At 36.7% G+C, this 21347-nt stretch overlaps 1 protein-coding gene across 1 annotated transcript in view; it reads left to right on the forward strand.

Annotated features, from left to right (window-relative positions):
• The first annotated feature begins 3016 nt into the window (after positions 1–3016).
• Positions 3017–21347, forward strand: part of ARID2 (AT-rich interaction domain 2) — a 255295-nt gene continuing 236964 nt past the window's right edge. The window contains exons 1-3 of the mRNA XM_077170650.1: positions 3017–3245; positions 3360–3453; positions 4517–4614. Coding sequence (XP_077026765.1) covers positions 3154–3245; positions 3360–3453; positions 4517–4614 — 284 coding nt within the window. The 5' untranslated portion in view covers positions 3017–3153. The remainder of the gene's footprint in view (positions 3246–3359; positions 3454–4516; positions 4615–21347) is intronic.

The following is a 21347-nucleotide window of genomic DNA, read 5'->3' on the forward strand; positions in this document are numbered from 1 at the left end:
AAACATACTTTTGTATACGCATGTGTCTACATACACATATGTTAATAGCAGTTAGTGGTTTAAAAGTGGCAATCTCTCCTTGAAAAGTAAAAACATAAAATGTCTCCATTTTGTCCTTCGAAATAGAAATTAAAAAAAAAATCTAGACCGTTCACTGAATAGTTGGTACTAGAAAAACGTTCTAAGGTTTAACCTAACATACAACCCTAAATCCTGACTCGGAAGACTTAAATTTCAGCGTACATGCCTTCATTCCCACTCCAGCCCCATTAGCACCTTCCCTGGCCCGGGGCCGGTCAGCAATGACCCGGTGCGCCTCGGCCACCGGAATTCGACAGCACCGCCCGCCGCCGGCAACCCGACTCCCGGCGCAAACGTGAGTTCCCAGGCCAGGGGCCTCCGGGACTCCCGAAGCTCACGACTCAGACGACTAGACTGGGCCGTGATCCCTAGCATTTAAAAACTACCGGAAAGTCTGCACAAGTGGCGCTGCCAAGGCCCGGTGTTGTCCGCTCCGCATGCGCCCCGTTCCCGTCCCATACAAGACAGCCGGACTGCCCAGGCGACCCTCCACTGGATCGCAGTCTGCTGCCGAGGAATGTGGAAAAGCAATCAAAGCTATTGAGTCTCTGGAGCAGGCAGCCGCAGCTTTCCCTTCTCCCATCAGATACAATTACGCCGGCGGCTTCTGACTCTTCCTTCGAGAAAATGAAAAAATAAAAAAGCGTAGAGGTGCTAAAAGCCGCTGGCATTTCCCAACCAAGGAGATCCTCTTGGCTCCATCCCTTCAGCAAGATTTCAGAACTCGATGCGTCCTCAGCGGAGGTATTCCATGTTGACGGGTCTCTTGCCTCCCACAAAATGGGGCAGAGGAAGCGACTGCTGTCTCCTCTATGGGCGCCGCCATTTTGTGAGGCGGCGGCGGCAGGGGCCCTGGGTGTGTGTAATGGTTGAATAGAATGACCCCCTTTAGGGAATCCCCGGCGCTGACAGTTACGTAAGGGGCCGTGAGCAAGTGCGACGTTTAGGGAATCCGCACAGCCGGGCCGCGGAGATCTGCGGCCCACATCTCCACCACCCCTAAGAGGACCGGCGGTGGGGGAAGGGACAGATGACCGGGTCTCTCCCTCCTACCCCACCCCCACTCCCACTCCCACTCCCCGCCTGGGCCACTGCCCAGCATCTCGACCTCCTTTGGCTGGTTCACCGCACCCACCCCCACAGGCCCTGGGGTGTCTGGAGTTTCCTAGCTACAGCTTTATTTCGAACCCATTATAAGAGAGAAACTTTTCTTGGGAAATAATCCCGATTCCTAAAGTGAGCACCAGAGGCATAGCATTCTGGGCTATATTACATAATTTTTTTCACCACCAAATAAATGTTCCCATCGGCGTGATTGGACTACCTGGAATAATAATCCTTCCAGACACAAACTACCTTGGGTTAGGACTTTGTCCGTAGTGACCACCACTAAAATGGGAATAATACGTTGCTCTACTGTGAAACTTGGCATTTGTAGCAAGGGGCCGGCTGCAACACCCCCTGTAAATATAGACTTAGGTAGTGGTGGTTGTTGAAATGGTTTGATTCTCCCATTTAAGCTAAGTTTTTTTTTTAAGCCTTCAAAATATTTTAAACAAGGGTTGCATTTAAGGAATTTGATAGAAAGCAAGGAAAAATATTTTAAATATGTTTTTGAGATGTCTTAATATGAAAATAAAAACGTTATCAAAGTTCGAAAGATTGCATCCCAACCAGTTTACTGTTTTATAACTATGATTGTAGAATTAATCTACTTTGATAAGTGAAACCAACGAAAGATGATATGAATTGAGAGCATTCCACCGAATGTATAGTTTGCTAAAGTTAGTGGGTAATTCATGGAAAATGTGCTAACCAGGCTCCAGAATACTGATATGAAGCTCAGAAAAGCCGATTCCTTTAGACTTGGGGGAAAAAAGTTAACAAATTGACTTTATTCCAATTTGTGAATGTTGCGTAGCTTGAGGAGCTGTCCCTCAGAGTTTCATTTCCCTCCGGAGCACCTCACCGCTTCGGTCCGACTGGCAGTGACTACCAGGCGGCCCTTCAATAGCCGGGTCGGGGACGCGAACATCGCCTCCACCCCTAACCCTGAACAACCGGTAGTGGCCGTTTCTCCGCGCCGCCCCCCTTTCCGTCGGCTTTGTGTGCGTGTGAATTGTGCGGCACATTGCAGATGAACCCTAAGCCCGGCGAGCCGAGTCTATTGTTCCCCGCGAGGAGCTGCCGGGGCGGTGTGGAGCCAGGTGCAGTGCCGCGGCCGGCCCTCGGGGGTCGCTGTGCGGCGCTGGCTGCCGGGCCGTGGCGGCGGCGCTGGCAGCGACAAGAGAGGGAGGCTGGCGGGGAGGGAAGCAGGCGGGCGGCGCGCAGCGGCTCAGCCGCCGCGGGTGCCTTCTGCCTGAGGACGCCCCGGCCGCCGCAGCCGAGGCCGCGCGTGAATGTGTGCGAGGGCCCCGCGGAGCCGCGGCCGGAATATACGCTGTCACCCCGCTTTCCACAAACCACCACACAGACCTCCCCCTCCCCACCCCCAGCCCCGCCTGCCCCAGCCCCGCCGCCGCCGCGGTCGCCGAAACTCCCTGGTCTCTGACCGCCCCGGCTCCTCACCGTCCGCTCGCCTTTCCCCTCGCCCGCCCGCGCGCGCACGGCAGCAGCACCATGTTGAATCGCGTCCCTGGGCCGAGCCGCCTGGGCCGGCGGCGCTGAGGCGGACGAGAGCCGGGCCGCGAGGAGGGAGGGAAGGAAGGGGTGGGGGTGGGGGCCGCGCTCGCCCCGCGGCTTCGCGCGGATCCGGCATTCGCCTGTCCCTCTAGTTTCGCTCCGATTTCTTTAAACTTTTTTAGAAATTCCCCTCCCTCCTTCCCTCCTCTCCCCCTGGCCTCCTGCTCCCTCTTTCCCCTCCTCCTCCTCCTCCTCCCCCTCCCTCCCTCCCTGCGCCGCCGCCGCCGCCGCCGCCGCCGCCGCCGCCGCCGCCGCCACCGCCGGCCCATGACTGAGCCCCGCCGCCGCCGGCCGAGGAATGGGCTCCGGGCTCTGGTAGGAAGCGCAGGGAGCGGGGGACGCTTTTAAAACACCGATCTGGTTTTTTTAAAAACCTCCTTTGAAAAAATAATGGCAAACTCGACGGGAAAGGCGCCTCCGGACGAGCGGAGAAAGGGACTCGCTTTCCTGGACGAGCTGCGGCAGTTCCACCACAGCAGAGGGTGAGAGCAGAACCGGGGGGGCAGTGCCGGGCGAGCCGGGGCGAACGGGGCTCTCCCGCCCCGGCCGAGTGTGGGGTCCCGGCTGACAAGTGCGGGGCATTCTCTCTTTCGCAGGTCGCCTTTTAAAAAAATCCCTGCGGTGGGTGGGAAGGAGCTGGATCTTCACGGTCTCTACACCAGAGTCACTACTTTAGGCGGATTCGCGAAGGTGAGTGGAAGTTTTAATTTGTATTTCCCTCTCGCTGGCCTCCTCCAAAAAGTCTCCTTTGACCCCGGAGTGGGCGCTCGGGGCTGGGGGGGTTGACTCGCGGGGGCAAAAGGCGTTCTTTTCGCTCTCAGCCGGTGGCACCGAGGCGGACGGCGGCGGGGCTGTTTTTGGCCTGGTGGCTCGCGTGCGCGCGGTGGGCGCGGGGCTCCGGCGGGCGGGCGGCCCGGCGCCGGCTCGCGCCCTGCCGGGTGCCTGGCCCGCCCGGCGGGGTCGGCGCGCCACGGCGGGGAGTGCGGGCGAGCGGGGAGCCCGCCGGAACCCCGCGCCCGCGCCTGCCCGCTCGCTCGCTCGCTCGCTCGTCAGCTCTGCTGCCGCTGCCGCTCTAGCACAGGCGGAGACACAGAGACACACAGACTCTGAGAGCAGTTTTCGTGCAACTCAAAATTAGCGCGGGCAGGTTTAACATCGATAATCGGCTGCGAAATGATCTCGGCAGCCGGGGGCACAGCCTCGGCCCAGTCGCCCTCGGTTTATACGGCTAACAAAAGAAACCAGGACCTGTCTCCAAATAGCCATCTTAGGCTTCAAGGCTAGGCAGAAGCTGTAGGCCTCAAAGAAGGGCCTATGGAGATGGATAGATCTGGGAGAGGGATCGGAATCGGCCCCGGGCCCGGCCCCCCCCCCAGAACCCGCGGACGTCGCTGTCCGGAACGGTATTGATCCTTTTGAACTTTTTTTTTTTTTTTTAGTGTAAACGGACCGCGTTGAGATTTAAAAGGGGGCGACAGAGGGACTTGCGATTGGTTATTGTCCGGGCTTCAAAAACAAAACAAACCCACCAAACCCCCCCCCAAACAAAACAAGTGCTATTAAATACGGGGCTCTCTGGTGAAAACAGTGATTCACACAGCTCTTGCATAGTAACTCTTTTGGCTCGAACCGAAATAACCACCGAAGACTTAGGTATATCCAGATCTCTGTAGAATGGGTATTTATTTCATAGTTAAGTCAGGGTTTTCTTGGATTGTGCAGTTTCAAGCAAGTATGCCTGTGTTTTTAACAGGTTTCTGAGAAGAATCAGTGGGGAGAAATTGTTGAAGAGTTTAACTTTCCCAGAAGTTGTTCTAACGCTGCCTTTGCTTTAAAACAGTATTACTTGCGGTAAGTAGTAGTGATTCTTTAACAGTATTTGGAAATAAGGGGGGAAATTTGTTTTTAGCAAAACAAAACAAAGCCTTGCACACAAAACAGTTTCTAATCGCTTATTTCATTCGAAGAAACATTATCAATAAAGTGTGATTGTAGGAAGGTGCAAGTTTTCCTCACCTATTTTAGAATTGTTTACATTTTTCATATGAAAACTTTACAGGTGACACCCCACCCCCACTCTTGGTAAATATTCTTTTGTGACATTGTTATTGATTGTTCGATATCCACCAAGGGGCAGAAAGGTGATGCTTAGTATAAGAGTTAAGATAGTTAATGAAACTTTGTATCCCTTGGGAAAATTTTTTCTTTGTTTTGGAAACTCTTTTACCTTTTTATGACTTTAAGATTTTTTTTTTTAATGAAACCTTGAGTACACAACCATGCCATTGAGTAGTTTTTAAGTTGGTATTTACATTTAACATGTTGATGCCTTAGGTGACCAGGATTGATTTTAGAATTATCTTTCCTCAAAATGTTGAATGACTTAATATTTAAAAGGATTATTATATGTTTAGGAAAATAAGGGGTACTGTGACGTGTGATGTGATTTGGAATTTTTTTATTTTCCCTCTTTTCGACTCCTTATTTAGCAGAGTAAATTTCTTATTCAGTTAGTATGTGATAGATTTTGTGATTTAGGGGTTTTTGTCCTCCCGCTTATTCTAGGAATATTTTCATGTTGTAATTTATTATGTCATCTTTTCTTTTTAATGTTTGTTTATCCATAGAGCGTCCTTTAGTTGGTGGTTGTTATTCAAAACTAAAATAATACCCTTTGGTTTATTGTTTTTTAATAGTGATTTTACACAATGGCTATTTTTTTGTAATGTGGCTTCTGCATACTTTGGGTTTTGCATTTATTACTGCTCAAAATACACAGTTACTATTGTGTGTCATTTTCAGCATTCTGAAATAGGAAATGCAGAACTTGCACAGGTGCACTTTCTATTGGCTATCTTAGAGTGACTTCAGACTTCAAGCTGAAGAGTTCACAGAACTTTGTGGAGTAGTTACTGAGTTATACAGAAGTCTAGAAACTATTAAGTAGGGTTAGTTGCTGTTTGTTTTTTGTTTGTTTTGTTTTTGTGATGGCATGTGTTTCAGTATATTTTTAAATAAAGGGCAAAATTTACAAACAATGTCAATTGCTCAAACTTGATTTTGTAATGGGGTGAGAAGTATAGAATTTTGTATTTATGGTGACATTCACTTGCTCGTTTCCATTGTGCATGGAAATATTATAATATCCCAATATAATATTGAGAGGAATGATGCTAAATACATGTTCTAGTTTTATTCATCAGATTTATCCTTTAGATTTTAGATGGTTTAAAATCTATATTTTAAAATTACCCCTGATATTTATGGGATTGATTGATTGAAATTTATTATCCAAAGCCACTATATGGTATCTATGGTTAATGTGATATATATTTTTCTAAGAATTTACATTCATATTAACAAGATTTTAGCATAATCAGTTTAATGTCTGGCTTCCAATTTTTACAAAAGTTAATCGTAACTACTGTTTTAACAATTGTAATTTCTGTCTTGGGATCATGTCATCAATTGATTATACTTTAGGTCTTGTTTGTAGCTACATAGTTTCAAGGTTGTTTGCAACTGTTTTTATCCTCAGATCAATTTGGGCATTATAATCTTATTTGAAGCTGCTTTTTGAACTATGTCCTTAGCTAAACTTCTTTTTCCTCTATATATGACTCTCCAGTTTTGTTTTTGTAGAGTTGTAGCTAGGCTACTAGGAAAAAAGTTGAAGCATTTGTTTTGGAAAATAAAACCGTGTGAAGATTTGCATGGCTTGTAAAGAAATACAAAAGAATTATACTGGTCAAAAATGGGTTACTACCAACCTTGAAAGAATTTTTCCCTAGTGGTGTAATATTGCACAGTTAGAGGACATGTATTATGTTGGGTTTTACACCTTCCTCTGAAAAATCTTAAGTGGCAGACAGGATGCCAATCTTTAAACAGTTACTCTGTTACTTAACCATAAGAGTGCCTTTTCATAGTAAGAAATCATAATCAAGTGACTTTGTAAAATTAACTCTTTGCTTCATCAAATTGAATATCATAGTTTCTGATGAGCAGGTAATGCTGTGTGTTTTTTAAGTCACAGGTGGGATAATTTTTTTAATGTTTGCTCTTTTTCATTTGATCTGTTGTAAGACTGTCAGAACTCGTGTTAGATCTTATTGACTCTACAAGTTTAATATTTGCTTACATTCCTTGTAATTTTACTATTAATTGAATGGTTGACTGTTAGTCTAGTATTTTATGATATATCTTTAAATAAAGAAGAGCAAATTAGTTTCTGGCCATTACATATTCTAATATTTTTATGTTCATTTTGATACAACATAGACAAGGTCATTAACTTTAGAGAGTTCAGTGGTCCAACAAAAGTTAGCTTGATTGTATCAAAACATACATAATTGTCTACAATTATTGTCCACAGAAATTTCTCAGAGTCTAAATTGAAATGTAGAAAGTAGCAAGTGACTTCTTTTAATATGTACTCTGTTTATAAATTGGATATTAATTGTCTATGATGTCTGTATATTTTCATATAGTTCCTTTCTTGGCATGTACTACAAATGTATTCCACAAATGTTTATTATTAGAACATTGTTATAAGTATAAAAGGATAAGGTATAGTTTCCTACATTTTTGTAGTTAGAGAAATTAAAGTGCAAAATAATATTCAGTGATTGTGGGGCATTCATTAATTGGACAGAAAAAAATTGTATTGATGACATGTGTTCAGTAACCTGTTTATTATAAATTCAGTTTGTTAGTCATAAATAATTTTAAGAAATTAAAATATAATTGGAAATTGCATATGGTTAAATTTATGCCCAATTGTATCTATGCCCAGTGTGCTCCATATTTGCTCAATGTTTTTAGATTGTTTGTTCTGTTTTGGGGCTAAGATTGTGGAACAAATTTCTTATTCTTGTTTTAAGAATTTAAAGCTTTGGTATGAATATCTAAGAAATATTTCAAATACTTAGTTGAAGAAGATTCCCCATAATGTGTTTTCACTTGCATTGTCAATTTATTCCATTTTTTTCCCCTTGGTGGATAAAGCCCTCCCTAAATTATACCAATAGAGGGAATTTATGTTTATCAAAGTTCCATGGAATGAGTACACTCAATGTGTTTGGTAATTAGTGTCCACCACATAGACCAGTTCTTTTATAAGAAAACCTTTTATGAATCACAAAATTAAATGAAAGAATTCTTCAACTTTTCAAAAATTGTAATACATTAGTAAATAAAAGAATACACTAAGTATGTGAATTGCTAAAAAAGGATTAATAAACTGATTGTTCTTGTTCAAGAAAGGAAACTAAAAGTAATATGGAGACTGGAAGAACAACTGTATTTGAATAAATTATCATGCACTTTATCTTTAATTTTATGAACTGTGTCTTTTCTTTTTAATAAAACCTGATTTTAATGTCTTCTGATATACTATTACATTTTAAAGGTATGCACACTTGTTGAAAGGAAGAGTAGGAAGTAGAGAAAGTTGAAAGACTAATCAAAGTTCAGTTAGGTTAGTGTTTTGTCCTAGAAACTATGTTGAAAAAAAAACTTACTCTTTCAAAGATAGGTGGTTATAAATTTCACTAAGGATACAAACTGAGAACTATAATTCTAAAATATTTACATACTTTTTACTTAAACTAAAAACATCTATTTCTAAATAGAAGTGCTCCTTTTAAAATCTTACCTCATCTCTTTTGTAGATTCTGTATTTTCATGATTGATGAAAATCAATTTGAGATCAGTTTGAGATCCACTAAAACTTTGATATACTGGTAAATTGCTACTTTGGATCTTTTACATTTCCAAACTGAAATTGAGAGTTGGAAAAGAAAGGAAAATCAAACGTGAATTTCTTGAAATTTAGGTGCATAAGTCAGTGAGCAAGTAGTCAATACATATTTTTAGGTGAGTGTTAAGTTTTTAGTATTATTATTTTGTGAAAGCTGCTTATTGGCCATTTTCCAAAATGGTTTAGAACTTCTTGAAGTTAATGGTGAAAAATGAGGCTTATCTGAATTGTGAATTAGAAGGCATATAGGGCAGGGAGGAGTAGAGAGGATTTTCTCTCTTTCTATTCCTTGGGTTTGCCACCACCATCGCCACATTTTTTGTTAATTAGGATTAATAAGTAGAAATTCCAAATTTGTGCTCTTTAAATGTTAACCTGTTTTCTTGAATAAAGATCAGATAAATTGAAGCAGTAAAGCTAAACTTGGATTATTTAGCAGACTCGTTAGAGACTTTATTTTGTTACTGTGCATTGTGGACCTCTAGAAAATTTGGGGAAACACTCTTATCTCTCCTATTTTTGTGGCGCTATTATTTGTGTATCTTTATCAAGTTATACAAAATTATATTGGTAATACTTGTTAAATAGGTTTTCGAAGGTGGGGATGAAAGCATTAAGATTATATTGTCTGCATTGCCAGAAAAAGTAAGGCAAGGAATTATTGTGGGCCAAATGTTAGTAGAAAAAAAATTGAATGTATAAGATGAACAGTGAATGGCCTTAATTGGTCCAGAATAGGGGAAGATGTCATTATAGATGTATAAGATGTTTTTTTTTTAACTATTTAAACTATAATGCAATATAAGACAAAAAAAGAACATGAAAAAGATTTATAAGTTTCAGACAATAGTTCATTTATTAGCATGATAGTCTTTACAACAAAGGAATTTATGGTTAATTTTATTTGATTTGTGTAGTCTGCAAAAGACAAGTTCTCTTCTATTTACTAAGATTCTTATTTGAACCACCAATCCCCTAAAGGCAAGTAATTGCACTTTTTTTTCCCATAGTGTCCATCATTCTAACTAGCTGCTTCTTTTTTAAAAACAGAATATTTGTACATGCGATTTTATTTTTCAAATTTGTCTAAATAAGGCTCTCTAGAGAATGATGACAGAATCATTTGTCAAGTTGTTGAAATATGCTTTTATTGAAATATGATACACCTGCTAAATTTGTGTTTACTTTGGTTTTATGACTTTAAAAACTAGTCATATCATGAGTTTTGATAGTAGTGAAAGCTTTTTAGAAGTAGATATTGGTCTAAGAACCAAACTTACTGGATTAAAAAAAAGTGTTAGGAATAAAGATTATCGTCAGATGTTTTATAACTTGAAATTTTTAAATATAATTTTTATGAAAAGCAGAAGGATTGGCTTTTTTTTTTATTTGCATGGGTAGGCACCAGGAAAGGAACCTGGGCCTCCCACATGGCAGTTGAGAACTCTACCTGCTAAGCCACTGTGGCCTAAGGACTGGCTTTTAAATTTGAAATAAATATAGTTCAATTATCCATATTAGACCTAAGGAAATACATAGGTTGATTCTGTTTATTCAGAAGTGCTTTAAAATGCATACACACACACACGCACACACACATATATATAGTGGTAGACAGTATTGGCTATCATAAAAATTTATTAATATATTCACTTAGCAAGTAAAATTTTTGGGGGATCTGGAATAAAGAGTTGGGTTTAGAGCAGATTGTCACTCTTAGCAACATTTGGGTTATCTATAAATTTCATTAAGCTTGTGTTTTTAAAATAGAATCAAACATGTACATTTTTGTTTTAAAATTTTTATTGTGCTTGGATACTTTTTTGTATATTCATAATGTTGTGAATTGAGGGTTAAATTCATTTCTACAAGATATATGCCCTGTTGTTAAGTACATTGCAATTACCTATTGCTGTAACTGTATTCTTGGTAATGTCTAGGAATAGCTATCACATTTCTGAATTGTAATTCCAAATTAATAGATCCATAGTTCCATTAATATCTAAGAAAATGTTTGCAGGGCTTTACTGCCCCTGTTTTACTGAAACAATTTTGTAGTGGGGGGCTCAGGAAGAATTGGTTGATTTTGTTGTTATTGTTTGAACTATTTTATCTTGTCTCTTAGTGCTTCCAACCATGTCATTGCTTTGTTAAAGTAATTAGTCCTTTGGAGCATACCAAATTCTGGATTTGGCTGATTGCTTCCATGTAGTGTCAGTGAGCTGGTTCTTCTATCTCCTGTATATCCTGAAAATTCACAGTTAGATCTAAAGGTTGATAAAATTCGAGTTCAGTATTTTAGGCATATTTAATAAGACAGTGCTATGCTTCTTATCCTATCATGAGACATATGATGTCTAGAGACTCCTTTCAGTGATCCTACAACCGATCATTAGTTTTAGGTAATAATAGTCTGAAACTCTATTGTTTTAAAAAAAGCACCCTAGGTGATTCTTAAGTATGTTGAAAGTATAAGAACAGCTGATTTAACTATTGTAATGAAACCAGTTTAGTCACTGAGGTCACTGGTTTAACTTAGCATCCACATGTGTGCCAGGGCTACATCTAGAACAAAACCTCTAGATGATATCTGTTCTAGGGGCACCTGATCAGGCTGCACCTGTCATTTCTAAGCAGGGTCTAAACATACCCTACACTTAGACTCAGGGCTCCAGAGAAGGTAGCAAAGGCCCTACTTAAGGGAGAAAAAAATTGGTATATGAACAACTATTTCTGATTTATCCTAACTGTATTTGTATAATTTATTTTTCTTACTTAATTTAAAATGTTTTTCTTCAATTATTCCTAATTAGAAATTTTTTTCTCTCTCTCTCTCTAGTTTTTTCTATACAGGATTTTATAATATATTTCCCAAAGGGGATACTGTTTGCTTTATCACATTACTTAGTACTTTTTGTCTTTGTGAGGATTTTTTCTATCCCAGTATTGCTTAGGGGAGTTAACTTACATTATATAAATTACTTTTAAAATGACAGTATTAACAGTGGCTTGTTTTGTTTAATGCGATTTGCCTTCAGATTTCAAAGCACTTTCATATGTGAGAATTTTTATCTTTTCATTTCAAATTTCAGATCTGATTTTATCTCTCTACTCTTATTAAAAATAACACTGAGAAAAAAGCTCGTTTACACCACTCAAAACTTTTTTCTTCCTGGCTACATGGGCTTCTTAAGAGGCTGTAAGTTATATTGAATTCCCAATCTTAAGTGTCAGCCATGATTGCCAATTAAGAAAGTATATTTTATGTGTTTTCAAATAACACTTTTCCACTTCCACCTCCTGTTCTCTTCTCTGGTGATAGACCTACTTTATATTTTACAAAATATAGTCTTAAACATGACCCTCCATTATCCAGTTACTAAATATCTTCAGATATAGCCCATGTTCCAGGTGTGTTTAGTATATGTTTCTATCAGTAAGTGATTGTTTTCATTATCATATAATGGGGCTAAACTGTAATGTGTTTTTTTGTGATGCATGGAATAATATTGTATAATTATCTACTGTTTGGTTATATATCTTATAACAAAATATGCAAATATCTATATAATTCTGGTTTTGCTTTCTGAGTTCTTACTATTGTACTTATAAATTCTTACCATAGTACCCAATGGTGAGTTGCTATATGAGCAAAAATATTTATTATATATAAGATGCATATTTCATGATGAAGTATTATAGGGTAAAATATTATTTCTGTCTCTTTCCTAGCCCAGTGATGAGTTTTACATAAATAAAATGCCCATATAACCATACTTGGTCAGTTGTACTATACTGAGGTCAGTAAAGTGGAGACCATAAATTGGGGTCCTAATCAGAAAACACCTAACTTGTAGTACTTTAGAGATGGGACTGAATTTAAAATTTGCCAGTAATAATGCCCAAACTGGTTTGTAGAGTAAATGGATTTTCAATGTAATTGAGCTCAGACCAGACCAATTAGTATGCCATAAACAGTAGTTAGTACTTTAGCAGGCTGTACCTCCAAGTGTACTTGGAAGTAAGTTAGTGGCCTGTCAAGAGTACTTAAGTGCTGGTTTGGTATAATCTTTTTAGTTTATGTCACTAAATAGTTAAAGCTTTTAAATTTCTGGTTAATTTTTCCAGGTAACCCCACATTTCATTGTATTTATTTACTTTAGTAGTTAAACATCTGGATGATATTGGGAAAGCCCTGTTCAGAAATAGTGAGCCTATCGTGTTTTTTTCCCTTGCCATGTTTTCTTTTTAAAAAAATTAAAACTTTTTTTGCCATCTTTCTAATGTGTAAACTCTTGAATATGCTTTATATAGGTTAACTAATTGTTATTTTGCCACATTTCCTTTATATTTTTCCATTCGTATGTGATTATATGTGTATATAGTCACATATTATTGTTACTATTTCTGTTGTTTAATCATTTGAGAGTAAATTACAGATACCATACCTCATTACTTCTAAACATAAGTGACAATCACCTAAGAAGAAGGTCATTCTCTTATACAATACTGAACATGAATACAATTTCTTCATTATCTATATACAGACCTTATTCAAATGTACTAATTGTCCCAGTGTGTCTTTTAGCACCCTTAACCCCTCTTACCTCCACATCCTGGACCTTGTATTGCATTTAGTTGTATTATCTCAGTTCTTCAGCTTGTCTCTGTTTTTCATGACATTTATCTTTTTTTTTTTTTAATGGTACAGGCCATTAAATTCATACTGTAAGTTTTGGATTTGTCTGATTTTTTTTGTTTTTTCAGAATTAGATTTAAGCTAGGAATTTCTGCCAGAAGGTGCATCATGTCACTTTGTCCCATTATTGCTGATGTAACTTTGGTTAAGGTACCATCTCCAGATTTCTCCACTACTATAAAGTTGCCATTCTCCTGTTTGTAATTAGTAAGTAACCTATGGGTACATACTTTGAAGATGTGTAAATGTCTTGTTGACCATTAAACTTTTACCTGGTAGTTTTAACATCTGTTGATGATTCTTAACTGGAATCAGTAACATTCATTGAATCTTTCTTGATGGATGCAAGCTGCTTATTGTCTACTACTGTCATTCGTTCTATATTTATTAGTTGGCAATATATGGTAAGGAAAAGATATTCTTTTTTTTTAAATTTTATTTTATGCAGTGGTTTGAAATCTATGATTACAAATTTTGATCTGAAAACTTGTTCAGATTTAACCTGTGGGAGCCATTTCAAGCTGGTCCTTGTCCTTTTTTAACGTTTCCATCTTTTTTCTTTCTTTCTTTTTTTTTTTTAGTGCTACCTTGTTTTCTGATACAATAAGATTGTCCAAGGTTGATTGGTATTTTACCTACTCAGCCCTAGAATCAAGTATTTCTCCTAAGAGCCCAGATTCCTTTTAGTGTGTAATTTAGAAACCAGGGATTTGTGTGGTAGGCATACTCATTACTGTTGGATTATCTTTATTTGCAGCCCTTTTAAAGGGACGGAGTTAGGAAATAAGTTTATTTTATGTATAAATAAGAATACGTATTTTGAAAATCATGAGGCTGTACTGATACCTTCAAATTACAGTCCACACCACAAGTTTCTTTTTGCCTTATTCCATTCCATATATCTGCAGTCTTTTGCAATGAGAGCCCTAGTTCCCTACAGTGGTATATTTACTTATTCCTTTTAGTGTGGAATTTAGAAACCAGGGATTTGTGTGGTTCTGCAATACACATATAGTTTTTGAATTGCTACATATATACCTCTATAAACAACAAACCTACCAAGTGGAATTAAAGATTGTTTGCAGTCTTTTTGGCTTAGACTGTTAATATATGGATAAAATATTGTGTTCAAAAGTTCACAATGCTTGGATTCATTTTTTTTTCTGAGTATTCATTATTCGTTTCAAGTACAGTAAGAATTTATACTTTTTTCCATTTGTGTTTCCCTGACTTTATTCATTGTTAAATTTATGTGTTTGTGAAGTGCTTAAGTTTTTAAAGTCAAAATGTAAGGAAAGGTGTACTCAAGTATTCTTCCCCTATATCTTCCATCACATTCCCACCCATGTTCTGTTAAGCAATTTTCTTAGTTTTTGATTATTCTTCCTGTGTTTCTTTTTGCAAAAGTAAACAGATACATGCATATACATATGCATATATGGATTCTTAGCTCCCCTTCTTAAATTGAAGAAAAACTCACTTTTTAAAATGTTATTTTGCCTTTTTTCACTTAACAATATATCTTAAAAATCACTATAAATTGGTTCACAGGGATCTAATTTTTATAACTGTGTAATATTTCACTGTGTGGCCATATCCTACTTTATTTAACCAATCTCTTATGTAATGGCACCATTTCCAATGCAGATAATGCCATACTTAGTAATCTTATGCAAATCTAAGTAACTTATGCAAAACTGTTTTTAAATTGTTGAATAATGTCTTCAGAGTAAATAAGGTGAGGATTGACCTAGCAGTGAGATAATCAAATCATATGTGGTTTTGTTAAATATTGCTAAATTCTTCTTTATAGCAAAGAATTATTTTGTATTCCTACCAGTCATGTATGAAAGTACTTATTCCCTACATTCTTACCCCTTTTCATATTTTTATGCCTCTAATTATTTTCTTTTGCTTTGGCCATTACTATGGGGACATCCTTTCTGTGCCTTGCCGCTGACTTTAGTCTGATGTCTAGATAAGATATTGCCTGTAAGGAATTCTTGATGCAATATCTTATCTCCCTATATGCTCTACTAATTCTAATTGCAATAATGTGTGATATATAAAAGTATCCCTATGTTTTTATCAAATGAGCAGTATTGTTATTATCTTGTCTATTTATTGACAACACTTTGCTGGCCATTGTGTCACTTGTTATTAAAAAAACGAGAGAATAGTGTAAATCTTAACTTGATTTTAATGTTATTGAGACTAGTACAAGCCATGACTTAAATCATTGCTTGATTATTATATTCTCAAGGTGAAAAGTAATTGGTTTTGGTTTAAAAGGCTTCTTTATAGGTTGTCTACCCTGTGAAGAAAGAAAGCAAATTCACACTTTAGTCATAGTCAGAATTCTTATGTGCTTGTTTAGGTGAATCCATTCAAATCAACCACTACTAAATGAATATGTTGTTTTACATTGTCATTGTATATTTGATCCTCAGAATTAGACATAATTGGGATATTAAAAAGTCTTGTGCTAGTTTTGAAAGTAGTCTTAGAACATTCCTCTTTCTTTATCTCTCTCTATAAACTGTGAGAGTGAGTTTAAGTATATCTCTTTGCATATACAGTGCCTGTACATACAGCATTCTTTTTAGCTTTAAGCAGATTGCTTGATAATTTCTTTTTCATTTATTGATTATACCAAATCTTGTAGGAATTTACAAGTCTAACAGACTTAAGGGTCTAAATTATGTAGTTATTTTATGCAAGTGTATTTTATAGAGCTATAATAGTAAGGCATACAGAGCCTGTGTATTTAGATTTCTAAAGATAGGAGCAAGAAGTGTGTGCTAAGCTGTAATTGAATATGGTTACAGAATCTATTAATTCATAGTTTATCAATACCAGAATTAGAAGGGATTTTAAGAATCTGGACCAGCCCCGTTTTCTGGTAGGCTAGAATAGGGTTTTGCTGAAAAGGCCACAGATGCAGGCATAAGAATAATTGACTTTCCAGATATCGCTTCTACTTAATGATGGGAGGGAGAAAGAAAAGCAATTCGGAGTTGCTTCTATTACACTAGCAACCCCATTCTATTTTAAAAGGAGTAAATTTAGAAGATTATCAGAGATTTAACTACTATAAAACATGACCTTTACTTTTACATTAAGATGATTTTGCCAACTTACACAGTCTGTGAGGCATAGGTACTAAATATTGGTCTGTAGAGGAGGTGGTAAATTTGTATTTGGTTCATCATTTGTACCCAGTGGTCTTTCCTCTTTCCCTTTCTGTCCAAATGATTGCATTTATAAGATAGGGGAGTATGATTAGAGAGCCTACAGCAAAACATACAACAATCACTGGTAAAAAAAAAATAGTTTTTAGTATACTCTTTATTTTAAATCTTTTGCTCAGAAAAATTTAAACATATATTTGATAGAGCTCACCATTAATTAGATTTCTTTGTCGTTTGTTATTTTGTTTTTGTTTTGTGTGTGTGTGTGTGTGTGTGTGTGTGTGTGTGTGTGTGTGTTTTTAATAAACCAGAAATGCTAATTTAAAGTTTTAGCCTGGTATATTATTTTTTAGATGGAGACCTCTACTGGAAATATGAAGCAATAGAAGATTCTATTATACTTATAAACTATCTCAACAAAGGGACAGTAAGGAGATGAATTTAAAAAACAGTAAATGTGAAGTACCCTAGAGTCCTTTTTAAAAAAATTTTTCTTAGGATACTTTAAATAGTAGCGTATGTTGGTTTATGGCATAATGTTAAGTTTTTTAAAAAGCAGACTACCAAGTTTAATTTTTGTGGTTTTTTTTAGCTAACATTAAATTTGCCACATGCTGAACTTTGTGTTAAGCACTATACTGCATAATTTACATTAATCTTTTTTTTTCACACCTCCCTATGACATAGATGATTTTTATTTTCCCTCCAGAAAGGTTGAGAAAACAGGATTAAGGAGTTTGAGAACCTTGCTCAGGTCATACAGCTAGTAAGTTTAGGAGTTAGTATTTTAATTTGATCCATGTGTCTGTAGAAGACATGCTGTACGTACTGTGGTTTTCCCCCATGTACACATGATTGCAACTTTATAGAAAAGTTTGTAAAGACAAGGACTTAAAGGGAATAAACAGAATATGACAACGGTTGGGTTAGTGATGAGAGTATTGCTTTTATTTTATTTTAAAAATCCCTTAGTATGTATTTTTGCAATAAAATTTTTGTGTGGCGGTACAGTTAACAGAATAGCTTATTTTTATAAATATTCATATTTCTGGATTTTAAAAAAACTCTACAAGATAAATATATCCTATTTTATAGATGAGAAAAAAAGCCATTGAGTGCCGTTGCTAATAAACACTAGTGTCCAGATTAAATTTTTACTTTGTGGGCTATAATTCAATGTACTTATTTTCTTTATAGAGTAATAATGTCTTGGGGTCAAGGACTTCTTTTCTTTAAAATGTTTATGTACTTCATGAAGCCTCTATGTAGCAGCATTGTAGTTGAACTGAGTCAGGATATCCTCTGCCACTGGGGAGCTTCTTAGGAACTTCAGGTGGGTGTGGCGGATCTCTCAGTAAATGGGAAATCTAATTTGGTAAATGCTGGAAGAATTGAAAAATTCTAAAAGTTGTCTTAGAATTAATAATACAGCATTTCATTGATCTGGCCCTAAGCATAACCTTTTATGATTTATGAAAAATGCTTTGAGTCACATAAATAATTGTGATAAATATAGCATTTTGTGCAATTTTATGTAGCACTTAAGTTTTTTGTTTTTGTTGTTGTTTTTGATAAAATAGACACTGCTGTTTCCCTATCTTTGCAAGCAGCAACAGAAGAATTGAATCTTGTATAGGATAAGTTTTGCACAAAATAATATTAATTTTGTTTTAAATTGATTTGTTAGAATTCAAGGATTTTGCAAAATAACTACTATGCCTGAACAACTGGACACTAGAAATGATGTGATAATGTGGTAGAGGCGTTTTGAAAGTTAGACATGTTTATTAACACCATAATAATAGCTAACATTTATTGAACATTTGCTCTTTGCCAGACACTGCTTTTTAAGCATTCTAATAGTGAAAATTATTCTATAAGATTGACACTGTCCATCACCATTTTATAGATGAGGAAACAACCACAAAATCATAGAGTGGAATTTGATCCAGGTCTTCTGCCTCAGAGATCAGGCTATATAGAATACTGCCCTTTATTCATTCATTCATTCCTTCAGTGAATAATGATTGATCATTTATCATGTGCTAGACATTGTTCTAGGCACTGGACATACATCAATGATGAAAACAAAATAATCTCTCTTATAATAATAATCTTTGGAGCTAGGCAAAGGAGAGGAGAAAGAGTAAACAAGTAAGTAAAAGATAATAGTAAGTACGAAGAGAGAGATAAAGAGCAATAGTTTTGGAATGGGGGAGAGTGTTACATCTTTAGATGGAGTATAGGAAAAACCTTTCCAAAAGGCCAACTTTTGAACAAAGACCTGAAAGTGATGGAGAAGGAAACCAGGTGGCTATGTAGGATACGAATGAATAGTAAGAGAGCATGCCTGGTGTATTCTAGGAATGGTAGGGAAGCCAATGTGGTTAGAGTTAGTGAACAAGAAGAGAAGTATTATATCAGAAAGATAAGACAGGGCTAGTACCATGTCTTGTAGGGCCTTTACAAGGTCTTTGGCTTTTTCTAAATCCACTGGAAGAATTTGATCAGCAGAAGGTCATTATTTGAATCTCCTTGTTTGCTTTCTTGTATATAGATGAAGGGGGTCAAGGGCAGAAGCTAGGAAATCTAGGGTGCTAATAAGATAATTCAGGTGAAAGAGCATGATGATTTAAATCTTGAGGTGATGAAAGGCAATCATATTTAGGATGGATTTCTGAAGTTTCATATCTAAAAAATTTTAGACTTTAATCAACAACCACCTATTCAGATACTTTCTGGAAACTCAAGTGCAAAGTTTTATATTTTTTCAATTTCAAATTTTTTTGTCCTTGATTATCAAAATATAGCAATAATACATGCTTATTGTAAACATTTTAAGAACTATAAAGAAGGAGAAAATAATGAGTATTATTAATGTCTTGATGTATTTTCCCCAATTCTTTTATAATAAGGATTGTCCCTTAAAACCCATCTGGCATGATCTGGCTCCCTGTCTATCTCTTATACTAAAATGTTAACTCCTTTAGAGCAGGGACTATGTTTTTTATTTCTTGGATGCCTGCAAAGTGTCTGGTTCATGATATATACTCAATATTTTTCCTTGGATTAATTGCACCGAGTGCTATATGAGATACCAATGATTCGCAGTTTAGTTAAGAAGGAAACACCCAGCAGATATAAACTATAAAATAAAAAGGTTGATATTTCTTACATATATATATATATATATATATATATATACACACACACACACGTAAGAAGTATATACACAAAAATGTATATATATTTGTGTGTGTGTGTGTATACTGTAGGGCAGGGGTCACATTTTCATTCTTTTTCCATGTGAGTATCCCCTTATTGTATAGCACCATTTACTGAATTTTTTGTTGGTTTTTTTGGGAAGTGCATGGGTTACATATAACCCATAGAGGTGTTTTGAGGGATAAATAAGTGAGTACGTATAAAGTGCTTAGTATAGTACTTGGCATATAGTGAGTAATCTATAAATGATAACTCATTTTCTGGTTGACCTTATATTTAATTGCTCTAAAACTTAATCTATAATTTATGTTTCTACAGTTTGATCACCCACATTTTTTACCAAACTTAGCTCTGTGGACTTTCAGAACAAAATTTGTGATCCTTCTAGGTGTATCTGAAGACATTTTCTAAAAGAACTACCAAGAAAATTATTTTTAACTAATAACAGTTTCATTGAAATAAAGTATAATTCTTACAAGGTGATTACTTGGAAAAGGGCAATATTCATTTGAATGAATAAATTTTCTGGCGTATTTGTTTTTATTTTTTCAAACTTAATGGACAATTGTAAAAATAATACAAAACCAATACAGAAAACTCAATACTCCCCCATCCCTAGATACCCACATTTACCAGCTTTTAACGTTTTACCATATTTGTTGCATCATTCTATATCTGTCTGTCTACTAAGCATTTGAGAGTAGGTTGCATATATCATACTCCTTGAACACTTAATATTTCCATGTATGTTTCCTAAGAACAAGCATATTCACTAATGTAATTTCATTAAGAACAGTCATCAAGTTCAAGAAATTTAAAATCGATATAAACATACTGTCTGTATTCCAGTTTTTCATTTATCCCAGGAAAGTCCTTTGGGACATTTTCTTCTCCGTTATTAGAGCCAGTTCAGGATCACATATTGCATTTAATTGTCAATGTCTCAGTCTCTCTCTCTCTCTCTCTCTCTCTCTCTCTCTCTCTCTCTCTCTCTCTCTCACACACACACTATAGTTAATTGTTTTTAAAAAACAAAGATTTTTTTTTTTTTTTTAACTTAAAGCAACTTATACACATAGGTAATAGTATCAGACAACAACTAAGGGCTGAGTGATATAGGTAAGTACTTAAATTTCTCCAGTGGCTCTCTATTGCTGAAGAAGAAAGTCCAGACTTCTTTTTTTTAAAAATTTTTTTATTAATGTTAATTTAAAAAAATGACAACAAAGGAACACAAACATTCTTAACATATAATCACTCCATTCTACATATGTAATCAGAAATTCACAATATCATCACATAGTTGCATACTCATCATCATGATCATTTCTTAGAACATTTGCATTAATTCAGAAAAAGAAATAAAACGCAAACAAAAAAAAATTATACGTACCAATACTTTCATTGATCACTAGCATTTCAAATTAAATTTATTTTAACATTTGTTCCCCCTATTATTTATTTTTATTCCATATGTTCTACTCGTCTGTTGACAAGGTAGATAAAAGGAGCATCAGATGCAAGGTTTTCATAATCACACAGTCCAGACTTCTTAATGATGAAATTATTAAGAAGACCCTTCATTAATTTTCCATTCTCATTTCTTGTCCTCCCTCTTGTACGTTCTTAGAAGAATGTATTTACTTTATATGTAGTTAAGGGAATTAAAGAACGAAGGCTTGAAAGTGTTACTGGAATTAAGGAAAGA

This window comes from Tamandua tetradactyla, chromosome 7 (genome assembly GCF_023851605.1).
Source record: "Tamandua tetradactyla isolate mTamTet1 chromosome 7, mTamTet1.pri, whole genome shotgun sequence".
Taxonomy (NCBI): Eukaryota; Metazoa; Chordata; class Mammalia; order Pilosa; family Myrmecophagidae; genus Tamandua; species Tamandua tetradactyla.